Source organism: Anopheles merus, chromosome 2L (genome assembly GCF_017562075.2).
Source record: "Anopheles merus strain MAF chromosome 2L, AmerM5.1, whole genome shotgun sequence".
Lineage (NCBI taxonomy): Eukaryota > Metazoa > Arthropoda > Insecta > Diptera > Culicidae > Anopheles > Anopheles merus.
The window spans coordinates 51,102,565-51,118,475 of record NC_054083.1 but is presented as its reverse complement, the minus strand read 5'-3'; the positions used below and the strand labels follow the sequence as shown (position 1 = coordinate 51,118,475).

Genomic DNA, 15,911 nt, shown 5'->3' with positions numbered 1-15,911 from the left:
TGCATTTGAAAGCATTTAAACTCTAAACGCAACTCTCGGTTTAATGTTAATAGATCATTTTCACTTTCGTTTATTTAAAAAAAAAATGCTCTTTTACAATACGCAATGATTCGAAGAAAGTAAGAAAGGACGTGGAAAAAGTAGTGCGTACAAAAGAGAAAGCATGTTCCTCCTCGCGTTCTTTGTATGGACCGCACAACAAGCTAAGGTTTACACGTTCAGCGATAGGACGACTTATCTTATCGGTCGGTCCCCCCTTTCTCCCTCAAGCGACGCCGTCACCCGAGACAAAAAATAAATCTAGAAAACAGATTTTTGTTCTATTAAATGCAGTTCGTCCCCGCATTCGCGGCCTGCCCATGTGCATGCATGTGGTTCGCGCTCTGTTGATAGGGGCAACCGTCAAAGCACCCTAGTATTCGATAAGCACGGTGGCTAAGAGCTAGAAGATGCCATCAGGGTCAAAGAGGACGACCTTCGGTTTTGTTCTTTTGTATCGCAGGTGCGTTCCATCTCTCTCTCTTGCTTTCGTAATCTTACATTTCTGGTTGTTCTGGGTGGCTAGCCACACATTTTAAAGGGAAAATGAAAATGACATCCCTCCTCCTAAGACTGAACGGTAAAGTGCACCGGAGGAGATGGAGGGCTGACAGATCTGAAGAAACGGCATTGCACCTAAGCAGCCTTTTGGAATGCCTACACCACCACGTACACGTACGATGGCTGCCGGTAGGGAAATGAAGGGGGGCAGGATGAAGAGGTAAGGAGATTACAGCTCGGTCTTCTTCGCGCCGCCGGCACGGTCGAAACCCTTCAGCTCGCTCGTCGCGTGCTTGGCAATGTACTTCACGAAGTCATCCACCTCGCGGCCACCCTCGTAGCGGGCCGGGGAGCTCTTGGCGTCCTTCGGCAACCAGTAGAGGGTCGGGAAGCCGCGCACCTCAAACTGGGGCGGCACATCGTTGGCGGTGGCATCCATCTTCACGATCGAAACGGCCTCATCCTTCAGCTTGGTGCCCAGCTCTTCCAGCGTCGGGGTGAGCTTCTTGCAGTGTCCGCACCACGGTGCGTAGAACTCGACCAGCGTGTCGACACCGTTGTTCACGACCACCTCGTCAAAGTTCTTGGCCACGGCAACCTTCACCGGTCCGTCGTTGCTTTCCGGCACCGGTTCCGACTTGACGTACGGTTCCAGCGAGCCCTCCTCCAGCTCGGTCGCGAACGCCTGCAGATTCTCCACCGAGAATTCGTCCTTCATGATGAACTTCTGGTTCTTGGCGTCGCGGGCCAGCACCAGCGGCTTGTCACCGGTGTAATCGTACCCGTACTCGTTCAGCTCGTGCTGGAAGTCATCCTTGGCGCTCACGGCAAAGTTGACGCGTCCGACGAACTCCTTCGCCACCTTCAGCACACGGTTGCGCCAGTAGTTGGTACCCTTCGGGTTCTTCACGTAGTCCACCGCGTAGTACACGACCACCAACGGGTTCTTGAAGTCGCTCGTAGTGTCGCGCGAACGCACTCCGGCCAGTCCGTGGAAGTTGGCCTTCACGAAGTCGGCCAGCTCCTGCTTGGTGGTTCCCTCGAACTTGACAAAGTCCGGCTCAAACTTGTTGGCCAGCTGGCGGGCACGGAACAGGAATACGGCATCGGTTTCACCCTGCTTCTCCAGTACGGCCGGCGCACTGCTGTGACCGAAGCGTAGCCGCTCGCGCTGGCTGTCCGCGTACTTCAGGAAGACACCCTTCAGCTCCGACTCCTTCTGGAAGAACCCGACCACGGACGTTTCCTGCACCTTCAGGAACGCTTCGAACGCTTCCACCGTCAGCAGATCCTTCGAGGCCGGTCCGACGATCGATTTCATGTACTTGGCAATGCCGGTCGCTTCGCGCGGGCCGTTGTACTCCTGTGACACCTCGCCGTTCTTGAACACCTTCAGGGTGGGATAGCCGCTAACGCTGAACTTGTTACACGTGTCCTTACCACCCTCGGTACAGTCGACCTTGGCCAGCGCGATCGGAGGATCTTCGCCACGTAGCAGCTCCGCTGCCTTGGCATACTCGGGCTTGAGCTTTTTGCAGTGTCCGCACCTAGAATGGAATTGCAGAGAGCAAGCCAAGAAAGGCAACCATGGAGATGAGAATGCTGACTCAAAAAAGGTTATTGGCACCGGTATTCATGAAGGTGTGTGTGTGCTTGGGCGAAACAAAACCAACTTCCAATCCGGAACTTTCTACATAGCGCTATCTCTGTCACACCCATACACACCCTCTCTCATTCTGGTGCAAACAAAGCAAGCTATGGAAAAGAAATTAAAGAAAAAGCCACTTCCGCGCGACTTACCATGGTGCGTAGAACATCACAAGGGTGGTTTCCGTCTCCGCAACGCGGGTCGAAAAATCGCTATCGGTCAGATCCAGCACGTCGGCTTCACCGGCAAACGCCACCGCCACCAGGGCAAACAGACAAACCAGCAGCAACCGGCAGCTCATGATTGATTCTCCGCCTTGCCGCTCTCTATGTTACACAAATGGAGGAAAGTTGCGCGTTAATGGCGTGTGCTGCGGCAAAAGGGCCACTATAGGAGTCGGAAACTCTACGTGGCTTTTGCGGCCGACTCCGAAAAACACGGTTGACTTACTCGAAGAAATTGATGAATTAAATCGAACGTCTTCTCCAAGCAAAGGTTCGGCAAGATCTTTGCTTGCTTGCTCAGTGTTAGTGACCTCCCTGTCGTGTTTCGTTGGCGATCGCTGATTGGTCCGCGACAACCACGGTGGGAGACCTGTCGGTCATCAAGCATGGATTTATCATGGTGAAATATTCGGTGGATTTTATTCCTATTTTATGTTTTTGGCACTTTGAAAAGTGACATTATTTTATGTAAATACAAAAATACAAAATTTAAATTTAAAAAAATACAAAAATTCATAAAACAAAATAAAAATGAGTTTCGAATGAATTCCAAATGTGAAATAAAAATGATTCTCGGATCGGGTCCGCAAGCGTCAAACTTCTCGGATGGGAATCGTTTGTGTCAAATCCTATCTGTCAAAGCTCACGCCCGAACATACCTGGAGCCCGCTTCAAATCTCGTTTTGTCGGTAAATACAGTTTTGTTTGCACTCGATGGAATCAATTCGTAGTTTGGAGTTTGGTTTAGCGAACGCTGCACGCGCCGGTGGACAGGAGTGCAAAGACGAGTGAACTGTTGCCGCCGCAATACTTTACCCACTAATTTTGGACTGTTGCATACCCGCCCTTGTAATTGACCAGCGAAGTCGATACCTGTTCGATACTTCATTGAGCAACGTGCTTGAAGACGCCAACACTCTGCTCGCGGTATAATTGAACGCAAATAGTTTTTATCGTATTAATCAATCCCATCGAAAATGCCTACCTGGACGCAGATGCAAGGACAGCTACGCAATCCCAACAATCCCGTGGTGTTTATGGATATTACGGTCGGAACAGCGGTAGGTGCAAGGGTTGCATGCTGCAAGACAGTGACCAAGTACAGCATTTTATTTTTAAAATTGGACAGGAAATTGGCCGCATGGTGTTTGAACTGTACGCGGACGTGGTGCCCAAAACGTGCGAAAACTTCCGGCAGTTCTGTACCGGGGAGTACAAAAAGGATGGCGTCCCGATCGGGTACAAGGGTTCGAGCTTCCACCGAGTCATCAAGGACTTTATGATACAGGGAGGAGATTTCGTGAATGTAAGCAGTCACTTGTGCTATCGGTTGTGTTGTGCTCTTGTTAATGGCATTTTTGCTTTCTTTCTGGGTGCGGGTTTTACTCCCGTTTAGGGCGATGGAACGGGCGTTATGAGCATTTACGGCAGTGCCACCTTCCCGGACGAACATTTTCTGCTCAAGCACGACGCTCCTGGGCTGCTTTCGATGGCCAACAGTGGGAAGGACACGAACGGATGCCAGTTTTTCATCACCTGCTCAAAGTGTAACTTCCTGGACTACAAGCACGTCGTGTTTGGGCGCGTGCTGGATGGACTGCTGATTATGCGGAAGATTGAGAATGTTCCGACGGGACCGAACAACAAGCCGAAGTTGCCAGTAGTCATATCGCAGTGCGGACAGCTGTAACAGCATTCCTGCAACTGAACATCCCTGTGAAGTGTGCTGTATAAAAGTGTAATAAACCCAACGAGGCGCTGCCAGAATCGTCGGACATTAAAAAAAACACAACATATTGTCCTGCATTATGAAACAATCCGTAATGGTTATGAAAACGACAACTTCACAATGCTGAGACGCAAGCACACACACACACACATACTCGCTGCGCACAGCCTGCTTCCTCTGATGCCACATTCCAGCTGTGGTGTGCGGATGCCATAATTAACCACGCGGACTTCACACAGTCGGCCTTGAAAGTGGAGCTCTGGTGGATTATATTTATAAACATGCTGGCTGCGACGACCTGGGTGAAGAATAAATAGTAGCCGCAGTGTTGCACGTATCCTGTGCCCACTCTCCCCCACACAAATCAGCGTCCTTCTTGAAATTCATAAACTAAAGCACACCCAAAGCCTACCAGAAGAAGAACAAAAAAAAAAAAAGGTGATAGAAACAACAATCTCTGCCTAACGAAGGTAACGAAGTCGTTAATGACCGGCCGACAGCTCGCAGCTTGAAGGCACTGGTAGTAAATGCTCCTTGCTCCTTTGCGGCTAATCAATGATCCTTTAACCCCCATCCCTCCCCCGTTCGCCCAATTGCTATCATCCCCCAAACTGAGGAAAGGGTCGCGCGCGCACAAACAGCACGTTTTGTTTTTACGATCCTAATGAACGTTTCACACGCAATCCGCCACAGTCCGGCCAGTGTATGTGGTCAACCTCAGTCTCAGTAGCGTAAATCGATGCGGGCAACGAAAGGGGAGATGGAAAGCAAACGCGCCTAGTGAAAAATAAAACCGGAAAAGCCCTAAACTACACTTCGTTAGATAAAATACATCTTTCCCTATTGTGCTCGGGGCACTACAATTGGGCCGGAGAAATTGTAATTGAAATGTTTGCATATTTACTCATGAGTTTATGTCCAAGCCATAATTTCAAACATTTATGAGCTTGGGGTGGATTTTTCCCCATTAAGAAGGGTCAAAAGGGCGCTATCCAGTCCGTTAATTGCTTCATTTTACACGGTCTTGTTTCATTGTTTAATTTTCTTTACCCAGCCAGCTGATAGCTATAGAGATGCCCACCTTCTGAGCTAATTGCAAATTACTGCGGAAATATTTAAGGACCGAAGAAAAGTGTTCCGAAAAAGGAAAGCTCATGTCCGCTTGCCAGTGTGCCAATGAGCCCCCGTTCTAATCAGGTAAAGCGACCGGTAGGTAAACATTTGCATAAAGCTAGATTTCGCATGCAAATGCATGCTGTCGACCTTGATCTTTGAACCACTCGATTTACAGGAGCAAGTATGGCCTTCCCCAGCCACATTGAGTGTGGGTGGGTGGCACATTTCTTCCGCTGGTTTTTTTTTATATCTTCCTTTAAGATAGCCAACTCCCGCTCAGTCCAATTGGAGTGGAATGTACCAAAAGGTTAGTATGTATGCATGGGCGAAGGATATGGTAATCCTTGAACGAGCCTATCTAAAGTGTAAGGAACCGATGGTCCTTCACAGCCAGGTTCTCATTCAAGGATCGCGTACCAAAAAAGGAAGAAAAACGATGACGGTCATGTTTTATGGTTATTGATTGAAAGACTGCCCCCCACTTCGTCAGGACGATATCAGAACGTAGCGCGTCACACAGACCCGCGGAGGGGCCAGTGTAGCCGTTGGGCGTATCCTACGTCGTCGTCGTCGTCAATGGATGGAAAGGTGCTTAACCGAATGGTAAATGATTTACGATTCGTCACCCATTTGGGCGAGAAACGTTGCTTAAGGACGTTTGAAGCTCTCTCAGTTCATGATCACACGCGGTTTTGGATTGTTTGGTAAAGATTGCCTTCAATTAGAATTTCCATAAATCCTTGTACCTTCGAGGTACACCAACGGCAATCACCGACAGCAATTCAGCTGGGCGTGTTCAATTCCAAGGTGGATTGTGTGGGTTTGTCTTGGAATTTTGGTTGAGAATGTTTCCTCAGAACTCGTCATTATGCAGCAGGCGTTAGACATGCACAGTGGAGAGACAGGTGTTTTATATTCATGAGACAAATTAAATTATTCGTCTACATTTCATAGCTCCTTTTGCTTCCTTCTAACTGGCACATGCCAGTTAAACTTTAAACCGAGACGAAATAGATAAAACTGTTGGAGACCGTAAAGATACAACTGTTTACAAAATGTCCAGCGACACGCAAAGGGGTCCTTCAACAACTTGTCCTATTACTACACCTCAATGGACAATGTAGAATCTATAGCCGAGACCATGTTTCGGACGTATTCGAACACATCAATCTACACCTAAGCGTATTATCTTTGAATGTGAAGCGTATTTTTCTGAATATCACTTGTTCTTAAATAATCTGTACAAATTCAGCTACAAACATATTTGATGTTGGAAAACGGGAAGGGAACAGGATTCACTCCTTAGCCTTTTGGTGTCTCTGCCACTCGGCGGAGAGAGAGAGGGATCAAAATAAATATGTAATGTTAATTGTTGGTGGGGGATTTGATCTGATGAATATTTACAGGGCAATCATTCACATCCAGCAAAATAATAATTAATATCAAAAATGCTTTGCCTCCAATCAATTCTGAACAAGTTGTCCCATTCGTGTCGTGTGCAATCGTTCGTTCGCGCTACCTAATAAAGCTATTTGTTTAAGGGAACAAAAACGAAAACAAAAATATATATGTCCTCTGTCCTTTAAATCCTTCTGCAGTCCGTCGCTTGTCGTTGGCCGTCAATCGTGGGTTAAGGTATGGGGGAAATACTGTCCACGAGCAGGCCCAACAAGAGCGCGTGCTTTTTTACATCATATCCCGCAAATCCGACTCCGATCAGTTGTGTTACCTAATTTCCTACCTAAGTCTTACGCTCTTTGCCATTCGTGTCGCGTTGCTTGGGTCAGGATTGGTTGGATACCAGCACGTGGCTCTTGATGGCCGGTGGACCGAACCGCTGTTCGGCTTCCTGTATGAACGCGTATTCCATCTGCTTTACCAGCTGGTCGAAGAACAGGTTCGAAAGTTGCGAATGTAGCAACGATTTGAACTCGAACGATACCATGAAATCGATCACGCACGATTGCGGTATGTCCTTCAACCCCGGGCTGAACTGCCACGCGGTCAACAGGTAGTTGAACAGGCGCCCATCAACACACTCTGCCCGGACGAGCGAGGGCTTGATGAGCTGTACGTTCGAGGTGTAGCTTTCGTTCAGCGGCGGAAAGCCGATAATAAGGTCCGCCTTCAGGGAGCCCGGTTTCCGGTCGTACACGAAGGATTTTTTACAAAATGGCACAAATGTGTTGTATTTTTCAACGTCGGCAACTACGGAGTAGAGCTGATGCATCGAGTACCTGCAAATAGCAAAGCAAACAAACAAGATGACACACGAGCGACATGATCTTGAAACCCTTCCAAGGTTCTGTATGGCTGCCAGGAAGGAAGCACGCGTGCGGGAAGTTCAAGGTTCGCACCATTCCCTCTCGCCACCACCACCACGGGGTACTCACCCTACAAGCTTCTTCTGGGTAAATTCACGTCGCGTTTTCGTTATTGGTGTGAAATCGAAAATTCCCCTGTACGTTGAGTATCTGGTAGGTGCGAAAGTGGAAAGAATGACGCAGTTAAGGAAATCTATTTCCTACGACTCATCGCCTAATTGCTTATCATGTGTGTGCGCGGGAGGGTGTCTCGCGCGTGCAGTACTTACAGCAGAGGGGTTCGCTGAGATTGCGCCAGGTTTTTCGACAGTAGCATACGCTTGGCGTTGGCCACAATTTTCACCGACATTGCAAACGGGGCACGGAAAACAAGGACGCACGTGAATTTACCCAAAAGCACACTTTACTCCGCAGCGGCCAGCTGCACACGGGGCCAAAGATTTAGAGATTTGCGTAACGTTGAGTATTTAGTGTTGTGTCTCTTTATTCGCGACTGAACTAATCAAGGCCAAATGCAGGAGGGGGAGGAAAAATAACAATCATTTGCGAAATGTCATATTCCACATCGACGGCCCGTTTGACAGCTGCTTGACAGCGTGGCGTCAGGGCTGCTGCGGAAGCTATTCATAAACAAACCAAGGGCCACTGGGCTGTAAACAACGTAAAATCGCCTCCAAAACCCTACTTTTTCCATCTGAACCGTACTCAAGTGGCAGTAAAATAGAGATTACAAGTTTTAAAACGCCGATTTTCCGAATTCAATGTGTCTGCGTGGTTCATATTTGTGATACAAACTCGCGCGACACGTACCCTCTCAACATTTTTCTTTCGGCAATCCAAATACCAGCTGTCAGTGACGGGTTGTGTTTTCTTTCTGCTCGGCGAAGGCAATTGATACGGCTCGAAACGCCTAATCATCGGCAAATTTAATTTGTCTCATCAAAAGAAAAGTGTTTTCTAGTGATTGTAGAACTCGAAACGGCACTTATCACGGTCGGCGTTGTCCTCGCGTTAGTTGTGAGTGTGTGTGTGTGTGTGTAAAAGTGGAAGAGTTTTATGACCTCTCTCTGTTTCGATTCTAATTTGACTCTTTTTTCCTGTCCACGATAAGATCTCGCCACCCCCACGTTGTCTAGCTGCACTGAGAGTGTGAGTGGTACGTTATCTATTGGCGTATCAATTGTAGCAGCAAAAACAATACCAAAGATTGCGAATCGCAACACAAACGACACAGCGGCCGGCAGCAATAATGGCGACACTTAATCAAGCGCTCGTGTTGGCCCTCGAAAGCAACCCGAAGGAAGCGTACGTGGTCGCAGCGGAGACACTTTTGCGCCTGCTGGACAACATCATACGCGAGCCGCAGAACGCCAAGTACCGCACGGTGCGGATAGATAATCCCTCGATCAGGGAGAAGCTGCTGTCGGTGGAGGGTATGAAGCAGTTGATGCTAGCGATCGGATTCGTCGAATCGAACGGAACGCTCACGGTACCATCGAACGTGCTGCTGGCAAACGTGCGACGGTATCGCGAGTTTCTATACGAACGGAAAGAGCTCGTCAAAAACCCGCCCAAGGAGAAGGACATCACACCGATCGGTAGTGTCACGTGTACAGATAGTAATAGTACTGCTGCTTCTGCTGCTGTTACGACGACCTCCACCACCAACATTCCCCAGGAAGCGGCGACGGAGAAGAGTAAAATGGTGCTGCAACCGTCTGGCAGTAATGCCACTGCCGGACAGCAACGAACAGAAGCACTTTGCGTGATTAAGTCTAGTCGACCGTTTCTGGCACGGATCGAATTCCCGAAGGTCATTCCCGGCAACAATACGTTGCTTCGTCAGCTCGAGCTGCTCTCCGATCAGGTAATGCAGTACGAGGACGAACTGCTGCTATCCAGCGGGACGAGCCTCATTCCGATCGATACACTAACGGCGAAGGCGAAAAGTAAGCTCACCCAGTGGCAACGGCTACTAGCTACCAGTGAAGCGACCGACACGAGCAAGGAGCCCAGTGAAAAGGACCTTCTGCTGGAGGAGCTAACCGCTTGGTTTCGGGCGGAATTTTTCACCTGGGTAAACGCGCTGCCCTGTACGGTGTGCGGCAACGAGAAGACGCAGCTCGTACGCAGCACCGTTGAGGATGGGGTGCGCGTCGAGGTGTACCAGTGTTGCGGGCAGCTGCGACACTTTTATCGCTACAACGATGTGGAAAAGCTGCTCCAAACACGCCGCGGACGGTGTGGCGAGTGGGCGAACTGCTTTACATTCCTGTGCCGCTGCCTTGGGTACGATGCGCGGTACGTGTTTTCGACCGGCGATCACGTCTGGACGGAGGTGTGGTCCGAGCGAAGGCAACGCTGGATCCACGTGGATCCGTGCGAAAATGTGCTCGATGCGCCGCTGATGTACGAGCACGGCTGGAGGAAGGAAATTACGTACGTGTTCGGGTTTGCGCGGGACGATGTGCAGGACGTTACCTGGCGCTACACGAACGATCATCAGAGGCTGCTGCAGCGAAGGAGACAGGGCGGTGCGTGCAGCGAGCATGCGCTGCTGGATGCTATCGCGAAACTGCGGACGAAGCGACGCGCCGGGCTGAACTGCACTCCCGAGCAGATGTCCCTTTTGCGAAAGCGTACGATCGACGAGTGTTTGGAGCTGCTGGCCAATGCGGGCCGGGTACCGACGGCCGCCGAACGGGAGGGTCGCAGCTCGGGCAGCCTCGAGTGGCGGTTACAGCGCGGCGAACAGCAGACCAACACGCGTTACATGTTCATTCCAACGGAGGAGGAGGTGCAGGCAAAGCAGTTCAATATTCGGTACTGCTGCGCAACGGATTGCTACGAACGGTTTCTGAAAGGTAGCTCGGTGCAAGTAGGCCATGCAGGGAAGAGTTTTTTTTTAATTGCTATTTGTTTAATGTCTTGCACAGGTGCTAGCAATCGTGTGAATGAAAAAATCACGGAAAAATCAAACGGTTGGGAAAGTCGACAGTACGTGAGTCGAAATATCTTCCGCAAGGAAGAACTCGATTGGAAAATGGTTTACCTCGCAAGGACAGGTGAGAGCAAAGAGGGGCAGAAAGAGAGTGCGATTTGAAAACATTAATAAATCATTATTCTGCTTTTTTTAAGAGGGGACCGATGAAGCTACAATCGAGTGGAACTTTGACTTTTCCGTGCAAGGACTGCGCGTGAAGCAGATCGAGCTGCGGTTTGGTCAGGAAACGTACGAAGGAGCAAAGGTGGAGCTGTACTACATAAAAAGTGATGGTACGGAATCAATCACCAAAATAGTTCCATTTTATCACGAAGAAATCAATCTGTAACCATGTATTCTTTGCTCATTGTAGGTTCACAATCGCAGGCTCTTTCTTCACTGTGCGAGTGTGGCAAATTTACCCTGCAGGCACGGCTTTCCGGTGGCAAATCCTGGCAGCATGCGCAACTATTTCGACAATCCAAAACCGCTACCGATGAGTATCCGTTCGAGATGAACATCGTTTTAATGTAGTGTGTTGTTCGCTGCAACCCTTTTGCTGGTGGTTTTCCATTTCTATTCTCCGAAACAGCTAAGTAGAAGCTAAAGCAAGTAAGCACCATAAAAGTGGCTATATAAATGCGAAGGGCAGAGAAGGTATCGAATGCAATAATGTACGGATTTTTTTAGATTTAGCTTGATAAGATGCACCACTCGTGTAACACGCGTCGTGGATTCCATTTTTTCCACGATTCGATTTAACTAGTCTCACTTTACACACACACACGAGCACCATCCGTTTTGGCGCTCACAATTCGACGCAGTAATAAAATAATTACTCAGAAATCACTTCACCTAATGCGTATGGACCTCAACACGACCACAACGAGTGAAAGAAACGTTCGATTATTGTTTGTTGTTTATTTACAAAACCCTCTTCACATGTGTTTGTGGAGTTAGTTTTATATTTTTTACATTTCCCTACGCGTTCACACAGTCACGCTGCTGTTGCGCGTACGCTGCTTGGGCGTACGTGAAATAATGTAAACCCACAGACGGATAACTGTTTAAACAATGTAAAATATAACACGTTATAGCTGCTTTTAAAACGAAACCGAAGAAAAACCATTCATCAAAGTAGGATACACATTAAAACCAGCATACATACACAAGGACGACGACGATGACGATGACGAGGAACAAAACGGACAAACACAAAGGGATGAGGGATGGTCAACATCGCGAATAGGGAGAGCAGCTGGTAGTAGTAGTAGTATGGGGCTCACAATATGACCGGTCTCGTTACTGTCACTAAAACACAGGGGCAAGCGTGGATATCTGCCCCCTTTCTACGAGGGACGGCACAGCATGCTGGGTTTGTTCCTGTCCGTATCTTATGGCACACTATTGGCACAACCGTTGCGCCTTACATACAGACATAATGCCCGCCCTCCAGAGAGAATGAGTCACACGGACGGGAGGAGTGGTGATGTATGATTTAAACACAGTGCAAAACCGTCTTAAGCTGCCAATTCACGTCAACTCGCATGTTGCTGCTGCTGCTGCTGATGCTGCTGCTGTTGTTGCTGAACCTGCTGTTGTTGTTGTTGTTGGTTCTGCTGCTGTTGCTGCTGCTGGGCCTGCTGCTGCTGCTGCTGCTGCTGCTGCTGCTGATCCTTCTCCTGGCCGTGTGTTTTAATGTGTTTGTTCAAATTGTTCGACTGATTGAACCGCTTGTCGCAGATGGTACACTCGAACGGTTTCTCCCCCGTGTGAATGCGCATGTGCGTGTTGAGATTGTTCTTCTGGTTAAAGTGCTTCGCGCAGATCGTGCACCGGTACGGCTTTTCGCCCGTGTGCGTGCGCACGTGCGTTTTCAGATTGTTCGACTGAATGAACCGCTTGCCGCAGTACGTACACTCGTACGGCTTGTCGGCCGTGTGGACCAGCATGTGTTGCGAAAAGTCATCCTCCTTCTGGAAGGAGCGCGAGCACACCTGACACTTGTACGGATCCTGAAAGATGTGCGTCTTGATGTGGGTCTTCAGGTTGTTCGATTGGGTAAAGGTTTTGTCGCAGATGTGGCACCGGTACGGCTTTACCTGGTTGTGCGTCTTCTTCATGTGCTCGGTCAGCTCGTCCAGGTTCAGGTAGACCTTGTTGCACACCGAGCAGATGTAGGGTTTTTCGTCGTTGTGGAACTTCATGTGGGTCGCCAGATCGATCGGATGCATGAACTGCACCCCGCACACCATGCACACCAGCTGGTGCGTGCGCATGTGCGTGGTCAGGTTGTTCTTCTGGTTGAAGCGCTTGCCGCAGATCGTACACGCGTACGGCTTTTCGCCCGTGTGCGTCCGGATGTGCGTCTTCAGGTTGTTCGATTGGCTAAAGTTCTTGCCGCAGATGGTGCACGCGTACGGCTTTTCGCCCGTGTGCGTCTTCATGTGCGTCGCCAGATTGTTCGACTGGATGAAGCCCTTGCCGCACACGCTGCATCGGAACGGCTTTTCGCCCGAATGCACCCGTATGTGTATCGCCAGGTTGCCCGAGCTGGAGAACTTTTTGTGGCATATCAAGCACTCGTGCTTTCGCAGGCTCTCGTCCCCGCCAGCGCCACCACCACCACCACCGTCGCTGTCTTCTTCCAGCGACGATTGGGAATCATCGTTCGTAGGAAGATACCCCGCACCAGACCCATCGGACGTGCCCTGCAGCTGACCCTCGTGCTGCTTAATGTGCTCGATGATGTTGTTGGACATTTTGTGACAAATCGGGCACCGATGGCCCTTGCTAGCATCGAGATGCGGCGGTGCATGACCCAGATGGTGATGTGGCGGCTGTGACGCGGTGTAGAAATGGTCTCCGACGCCTGCCCCATTACTGGTCGGTGCCGGCGCTCCCTCGCCACCATCGTTCGCACTACCGGAATGATAAAGCGCACGATTTTTAAACTCATTCTCGTGGATCTTCATGTGCGCCGCGAACTGGTCCGCCGTGCTGAACGTTTTGTGGCATATCTGGCACAGCCCGTCCGCACTGCTGCTGGCGCTTTGAACCGCGAGATGCTGCGACAGCTGACTGTGATGCTGCCCGCCGTGATGGTAGCCCGCGGTCGATCCGGCAATCAAGTTGCCGGCAAGACCTGCCTGGCCCGCGTACATGTGAGTCGCTGCGAGCGGCTTTATTGCACTTTCGTGTATCTTCATGTGCAGGTTCAGGTTCACCATCGTCATGAAGGACTTGTGGCAGATGTGACACTCGAACTGCTTGGCCATACCGTACGCATACTGGTTCGTTACGGTTCCACCGATGTACTCGCTCTTGATGATGTGCTGCGTTGCGACTGGCGGACTAGTTTTGCTGCTCGATGCCACGGCTGTCACGGGGGAAGAGGCCGACGATACCGATTGCTGCTGCTGTTGCTGTTGGCCGTAGCTGCCGGCGGTCTCACGCCCCGCAATAAACCCATTATTGTCGTGCGTTTTCATATGCTGCACCAGTAACGCGCTCGAGATGAAACACTTCTGGCAGAGTTGACACTGATACTGCTGCGCAGCGGATACACTGTTTGGGACTGTCTGTGACGGCGCTGCACCATTAGTGGCGTGCTGTTGCGAGGTGCTGGAACTGGAGGAGGAGGAGGCTAATCCAGAGGGGGATGCGAGACTGTTGAGCATCTTTTGCGACTGTGCCAGCGCGGGAGCGCCTACTACGATTGCAGCTGTTTCCACGTTGCTACCACTGCCGGCCGTAAGGAATGGAGTGTGGTAAAACTCGGTCGTCAGGTTCATGCTTAGCATATTCTGATGGTAGAGCACGCGGTCCCGCAGTCCATTTTCCAGGTTTTTCATCGAGCCGGAACTCGCCTCGCCATACTTGCCCAGCATCGGGTGGGAGCGAGCGCTGTGGAAGAGGTGAAGAGGCAAATTAACAACGGTCCAATGGTTCGACAGGGGGTGGCAAGGCGGGAGGAGTACGTTAATTCGTGTGCAGCACACCACACCGCGGGATGAAAATTGGGTTCTGTTGGGAAGCGTTAAAACCTGTGCGATATTATTACGTGCGGCGGTTCTACTCCTAGCATCCAATTAGTGGTACCGTCACGGCGCTCGGGACGGAACAATTGTTACACATTTCCCTAGCTATCTCTACCCCCGCCTTCTACGCCTACTTATCGCCCGAGCGAGGCAAGCCACCATGCCGTACCGGAGCGCCGGAGCCAGCCGCTGCTCTTCGGCACATAATTCTCTTTTTATTCGCAATTTCGCCGTGAACGCGCATAAAAGTGAATATGAAAAAGCATTAAAATTTACTATTATTATTATTGCCTTTCGGGGCAAACCGGAGAGCCCTTCGACTGTGTGGAGGGTGTACGCACGTACGCACGCAGGCACACAGCTACACACACACACACACAGTTACCGTCAAATCTGAGGCGCGCAAAAAGGTAGTATCAATAACCATAACCATTTACTACACCCCGGAGCCCTTCCGTCTTCCCTTTGCCTCACGCTCTCTCTCTCTTGCCCTCTTTTGACGTGTCCTGTGCCGATGGTGGATATTTCTTTTCTGGAGCGGTTCCAGATACCGTATTGGAGAATGGGCATCCTGGCGCAACTCCCAAATAGAGAAGATTGCCCTTATTTTGCACACCCATAGCTAAGGATCTTTGCTTACCGCACCGCATCAACCCAGCAGAGACATCCGGAATATGGTGTTTGCTGATCTTTTCCCTGTTTGCTTTAAACTGCATCGCCAGATTGATGTGTTTGGACTGGGAAATCCCCTTCGGAAGGATATTTTTCACCACCCATTGCTTACCTCGTACGCTTTCCTGGTAGAGTTTCAGCTTTCCGTCTTGGGGGGAGGAGGAACTGGATCCAAGGAAATCTTCCGCGTTGCACAATGCACTTTGGCACTCTAGCGATACCACATCAGGCTCGAGCTCTTCTTCATCACACGAAACAAAGGGTGGAATTGGACTTTTTCACTAGCAATTAGCATCCGGGATCCGTTCCTTGCAACACCGATTGTCGGATGTTTTCTTGCTGTTGTCGTTGGATGCTGCTGTGGTCTCGCTGCTACTACTGCACTACGCGAAGCTGCTGCACTTTACGGGAAGTTGGACATTACTGAACAAACTGAAGTGCTATTCACTGCATGGGGCACTAACTTAAACTTGTACACCAGGACAGAAGGACGGGCGCTTGCTCCAAATCCCAAAAAATTGATGTTTTCCGCAGCAAAGACAAAACAGTGGCCGTGTGAAGCTAGGAAAAAGCTGGCGATGATTGATGTTTTGTCAAGTACGGTACGCATCAGTATAAACGTCACCCTTCAAACT

The 15,911-nt window shown here is 50.0% G+C and overlaps 5 protein-coding genes across 6 annotated transcripts; 2 read left to right on the top strand and 3 right to left on the bottom strand.

The window, feature by feature from the left end:
- Positions 1-39: 39 nt before the first annotated feature.
- On the bottom strand, positions 40-2,750 carry LOC121592703 (protein disulfide-isomerase A3). Its single transcript, XM_041914411.1, has 3 exons — positions 2,639-2,750; positions 2,341-2,514; positions 40-2,087 (listed from the first exon to the last, which is right to left on the bottom strand). Exons 2-3 carry the CDS (start codon positions 2,487-2,489, stop codon positions 770-772), a joined length of 1,467 nt encoding a protein of 488 aa, XP_041770345.1. The 5' UTR covers positions 2,490-2,514; positions 2,639-2,750; the 3' UTR covers positions 40-769.
- A 316-nt stretch (positions 2,751-3,066) lies between these two features.
- Positions 3,067-4,564, top strand: LOC121592720 (peptidyl-prolyl cis-trans isomerase H). 2 transcript variants are annotated; one of them, XM_041914443.1, is made up of 4 exons: positions 3,067-3,339; positions 3,408-3,473; positions 3,542-3,718; positions 3,809-4,564. In XM_041914443.1, the coding sequence occupies exons 2-4, from the start codon at positions 3,408-3,410 to the stop codon at positions 4,100-4,102; spliced, it is 537 nt and encodes a 178-aa protein (XP_041770377.1). In that variant the 5' UTR covers positions 3,067-3,339; the 3' UTR covers positions 4,103-4,564. The 2 variants fall into 2 exon arrangements, with proteins under 2 accessions (XP_041770377.1, XP_041770376.1); XM_041914442.1 differs by having other exon boundaries at positions 3,068-3,473.
- A 1,878-nt stretch (positions 4,565-6,442) lies between these two features.
- LOC121592716 (coenzyme Q-binding protein COQ10, mitochondrial) lies at positions 6,443-8,086 on the bottom strand. The gene is made up of 3 exons (XM_041914435.1): positions 7,851-8,086; positions 7,651-7,731; positions 6,443-7,494 (listed from the first exon to the last, which is right to left on the bottom strand). The coding sequence occupies exons 1-3, from the start codon at positions 7,928-7,930 to the stop codon at positions 7,041-7,043; spliced, it is 615 nt and encodes a 204-aa protein (XP_041770369.1). The 5' UTR covers positions 7,931-8,086; the 3' UTR covers positions 6,443-7,040.
- Positions 8,087-8,214: 128 nt separating this feature from the next.
- Positions 8,215-11,418, top strand: LOC121592690 (peptide-N(4)-(N-acetyl-beta-glucosaminyl)asparagine amidase). Its single transcript, XM_041914381.1, has 5 exons — positions 8,215-8,598; positions 8,693-10,445; positions 10,518-10,646; positions 10,720-10,857; positions 10,938-11,418. The coding sequence occupies exons 2-5, from the start codon at positions 8,831-8,833 to the stop codon at positions 11,096-11,098; spliced, it is 2,043 nt and encodes a 680-aa protein (XP_041770315.1). The 5' UTR covers positions 8,215-8,598; positions 8,693-8,830; the 3' UTR covers positions 11,099-11,418.
- Positions 11,419-11,470: 52 nt separating this feature from the next.
- On the bottom strand, positions 11,471-15,876 carry LOC121592689 (zinc finger protein 271-like). The gene is made up of 2 exons (XM_041914380.1): positions 15,389-15,876; positions 11,471-14,470 (listed from the first exon to the last, which is right to left on the bottom strand). The coding sequence occupies exon 2, from the start codon at positions 14,452-14,454 to the stop codon at positions 12,103-12,105; it is 2,352 nt and encodes a 783-aa protein (XP_041770314.1). The 5' UTR covers positions 14,455-14,470; positions 15,389-15,876; the 3' UTR covers positions 11,471-12,102.
- Positions 15,877-15,911: the final 35 nt, after the last annotated feature.

What these genes read in the sequence shown, in the direction of transcription:
- LOC121592720 (XM_041914442.1), top strand. Translation starts at nt 3,390, where the DNA reads ATGCCTACCTGGACGCAGATGCAAGGACAGCTACGCAATCCCAACAAT. An exon ending in ATATTACGGTCGGAACAGCG is followed by an intron (nt 3,474 to 3,541) that starts GTAGGTGCAAGG and finishes AAAATTGGACAG; the next exon opens with GAAATTGGCCGCATGGTGTT. An exon ending in AGGGAGGAGATTTCGTGAAT is followed by an intron (nt 3,719 to 3,808) that starts GTAAGCAGTCAC and finishes ACTCCCGTTTAG; the next exon opens with GGCGATGGAACGGGCGTTAT.
- LOC121592689 (XM_041914380.1), bottom strand. Translation starts at nt 14,454, where the DNA reads ATGCTGGGCAAGTATGGCGAGGCGAGTTCCGGCTCGATGAAAAACCTG.
- LOC121592703 (XM_041914411.1), bottom strand. Translation starts at nt 2,489, where the DNA reads ATGAGCTGCCGGTTGCTGCTGGTTTGTCTGTTTGCCCTGGTGGCGGTG. An exon ending in GTGATGTTCTACGCACCATG is followed by an intron (nt 2,088 to 2,340) that starts GTAAGTCGCGCG and finishes ATTCCATTCTAG; the next exon opens with GTGCGGACACTGCAAAAAGC.
- LOC121592716 (XM_041914435.1), bottom strand. Translation starts at nt 7,930, where the DNA reads ATGTCGGTGAAAATTGTGGCCAACGCCAAGCGTATGCTACTGTCGAAA. An exon ending in TCTCAGCGAACCCCTCTGCT is followed by an intron (nt 7,732 to 7,850) that starts GTAAGTACTGCA and finishes CGCACCTACCAG; the next exon opens with ATACTCAACGTACAGGGGAA. An exon ending in ACCCAGAAGAAGCTTGTAGG is followed by an intron (nt 7,495 to 7,650) that starts GTGAGTACCCCG and finishes TGCTATTTGCAG; the next exon opens with GTACTCGATGCATCAGCTCT.
- LOC121592690 (XM_041914381.1), top strand. Translation starts at nt 8,831, where the DNA reads ATGGCGACACTTAATCAAGCGCTCGTGTTGGCCCTCGAAAGCAACCCG. An exon ending in CTACGAACGGTTTCTGAAAG is followed by an intron (nt 10,446 to 10,517) that starts GTAGCTCGGTGC and finishes TGTCTTGCACAG; the next exon opens with GTGCTAGCAATCGTGTGAAT. An exon ending in GTACTACATAAAAAGTGATG is followed by an intron (nt 10,858 to 10,937) that starts GTACGGAATCAA and finishes TGCTCATTGTAG; the next exon opens with GTTCACAATCGCAGGCTCTT.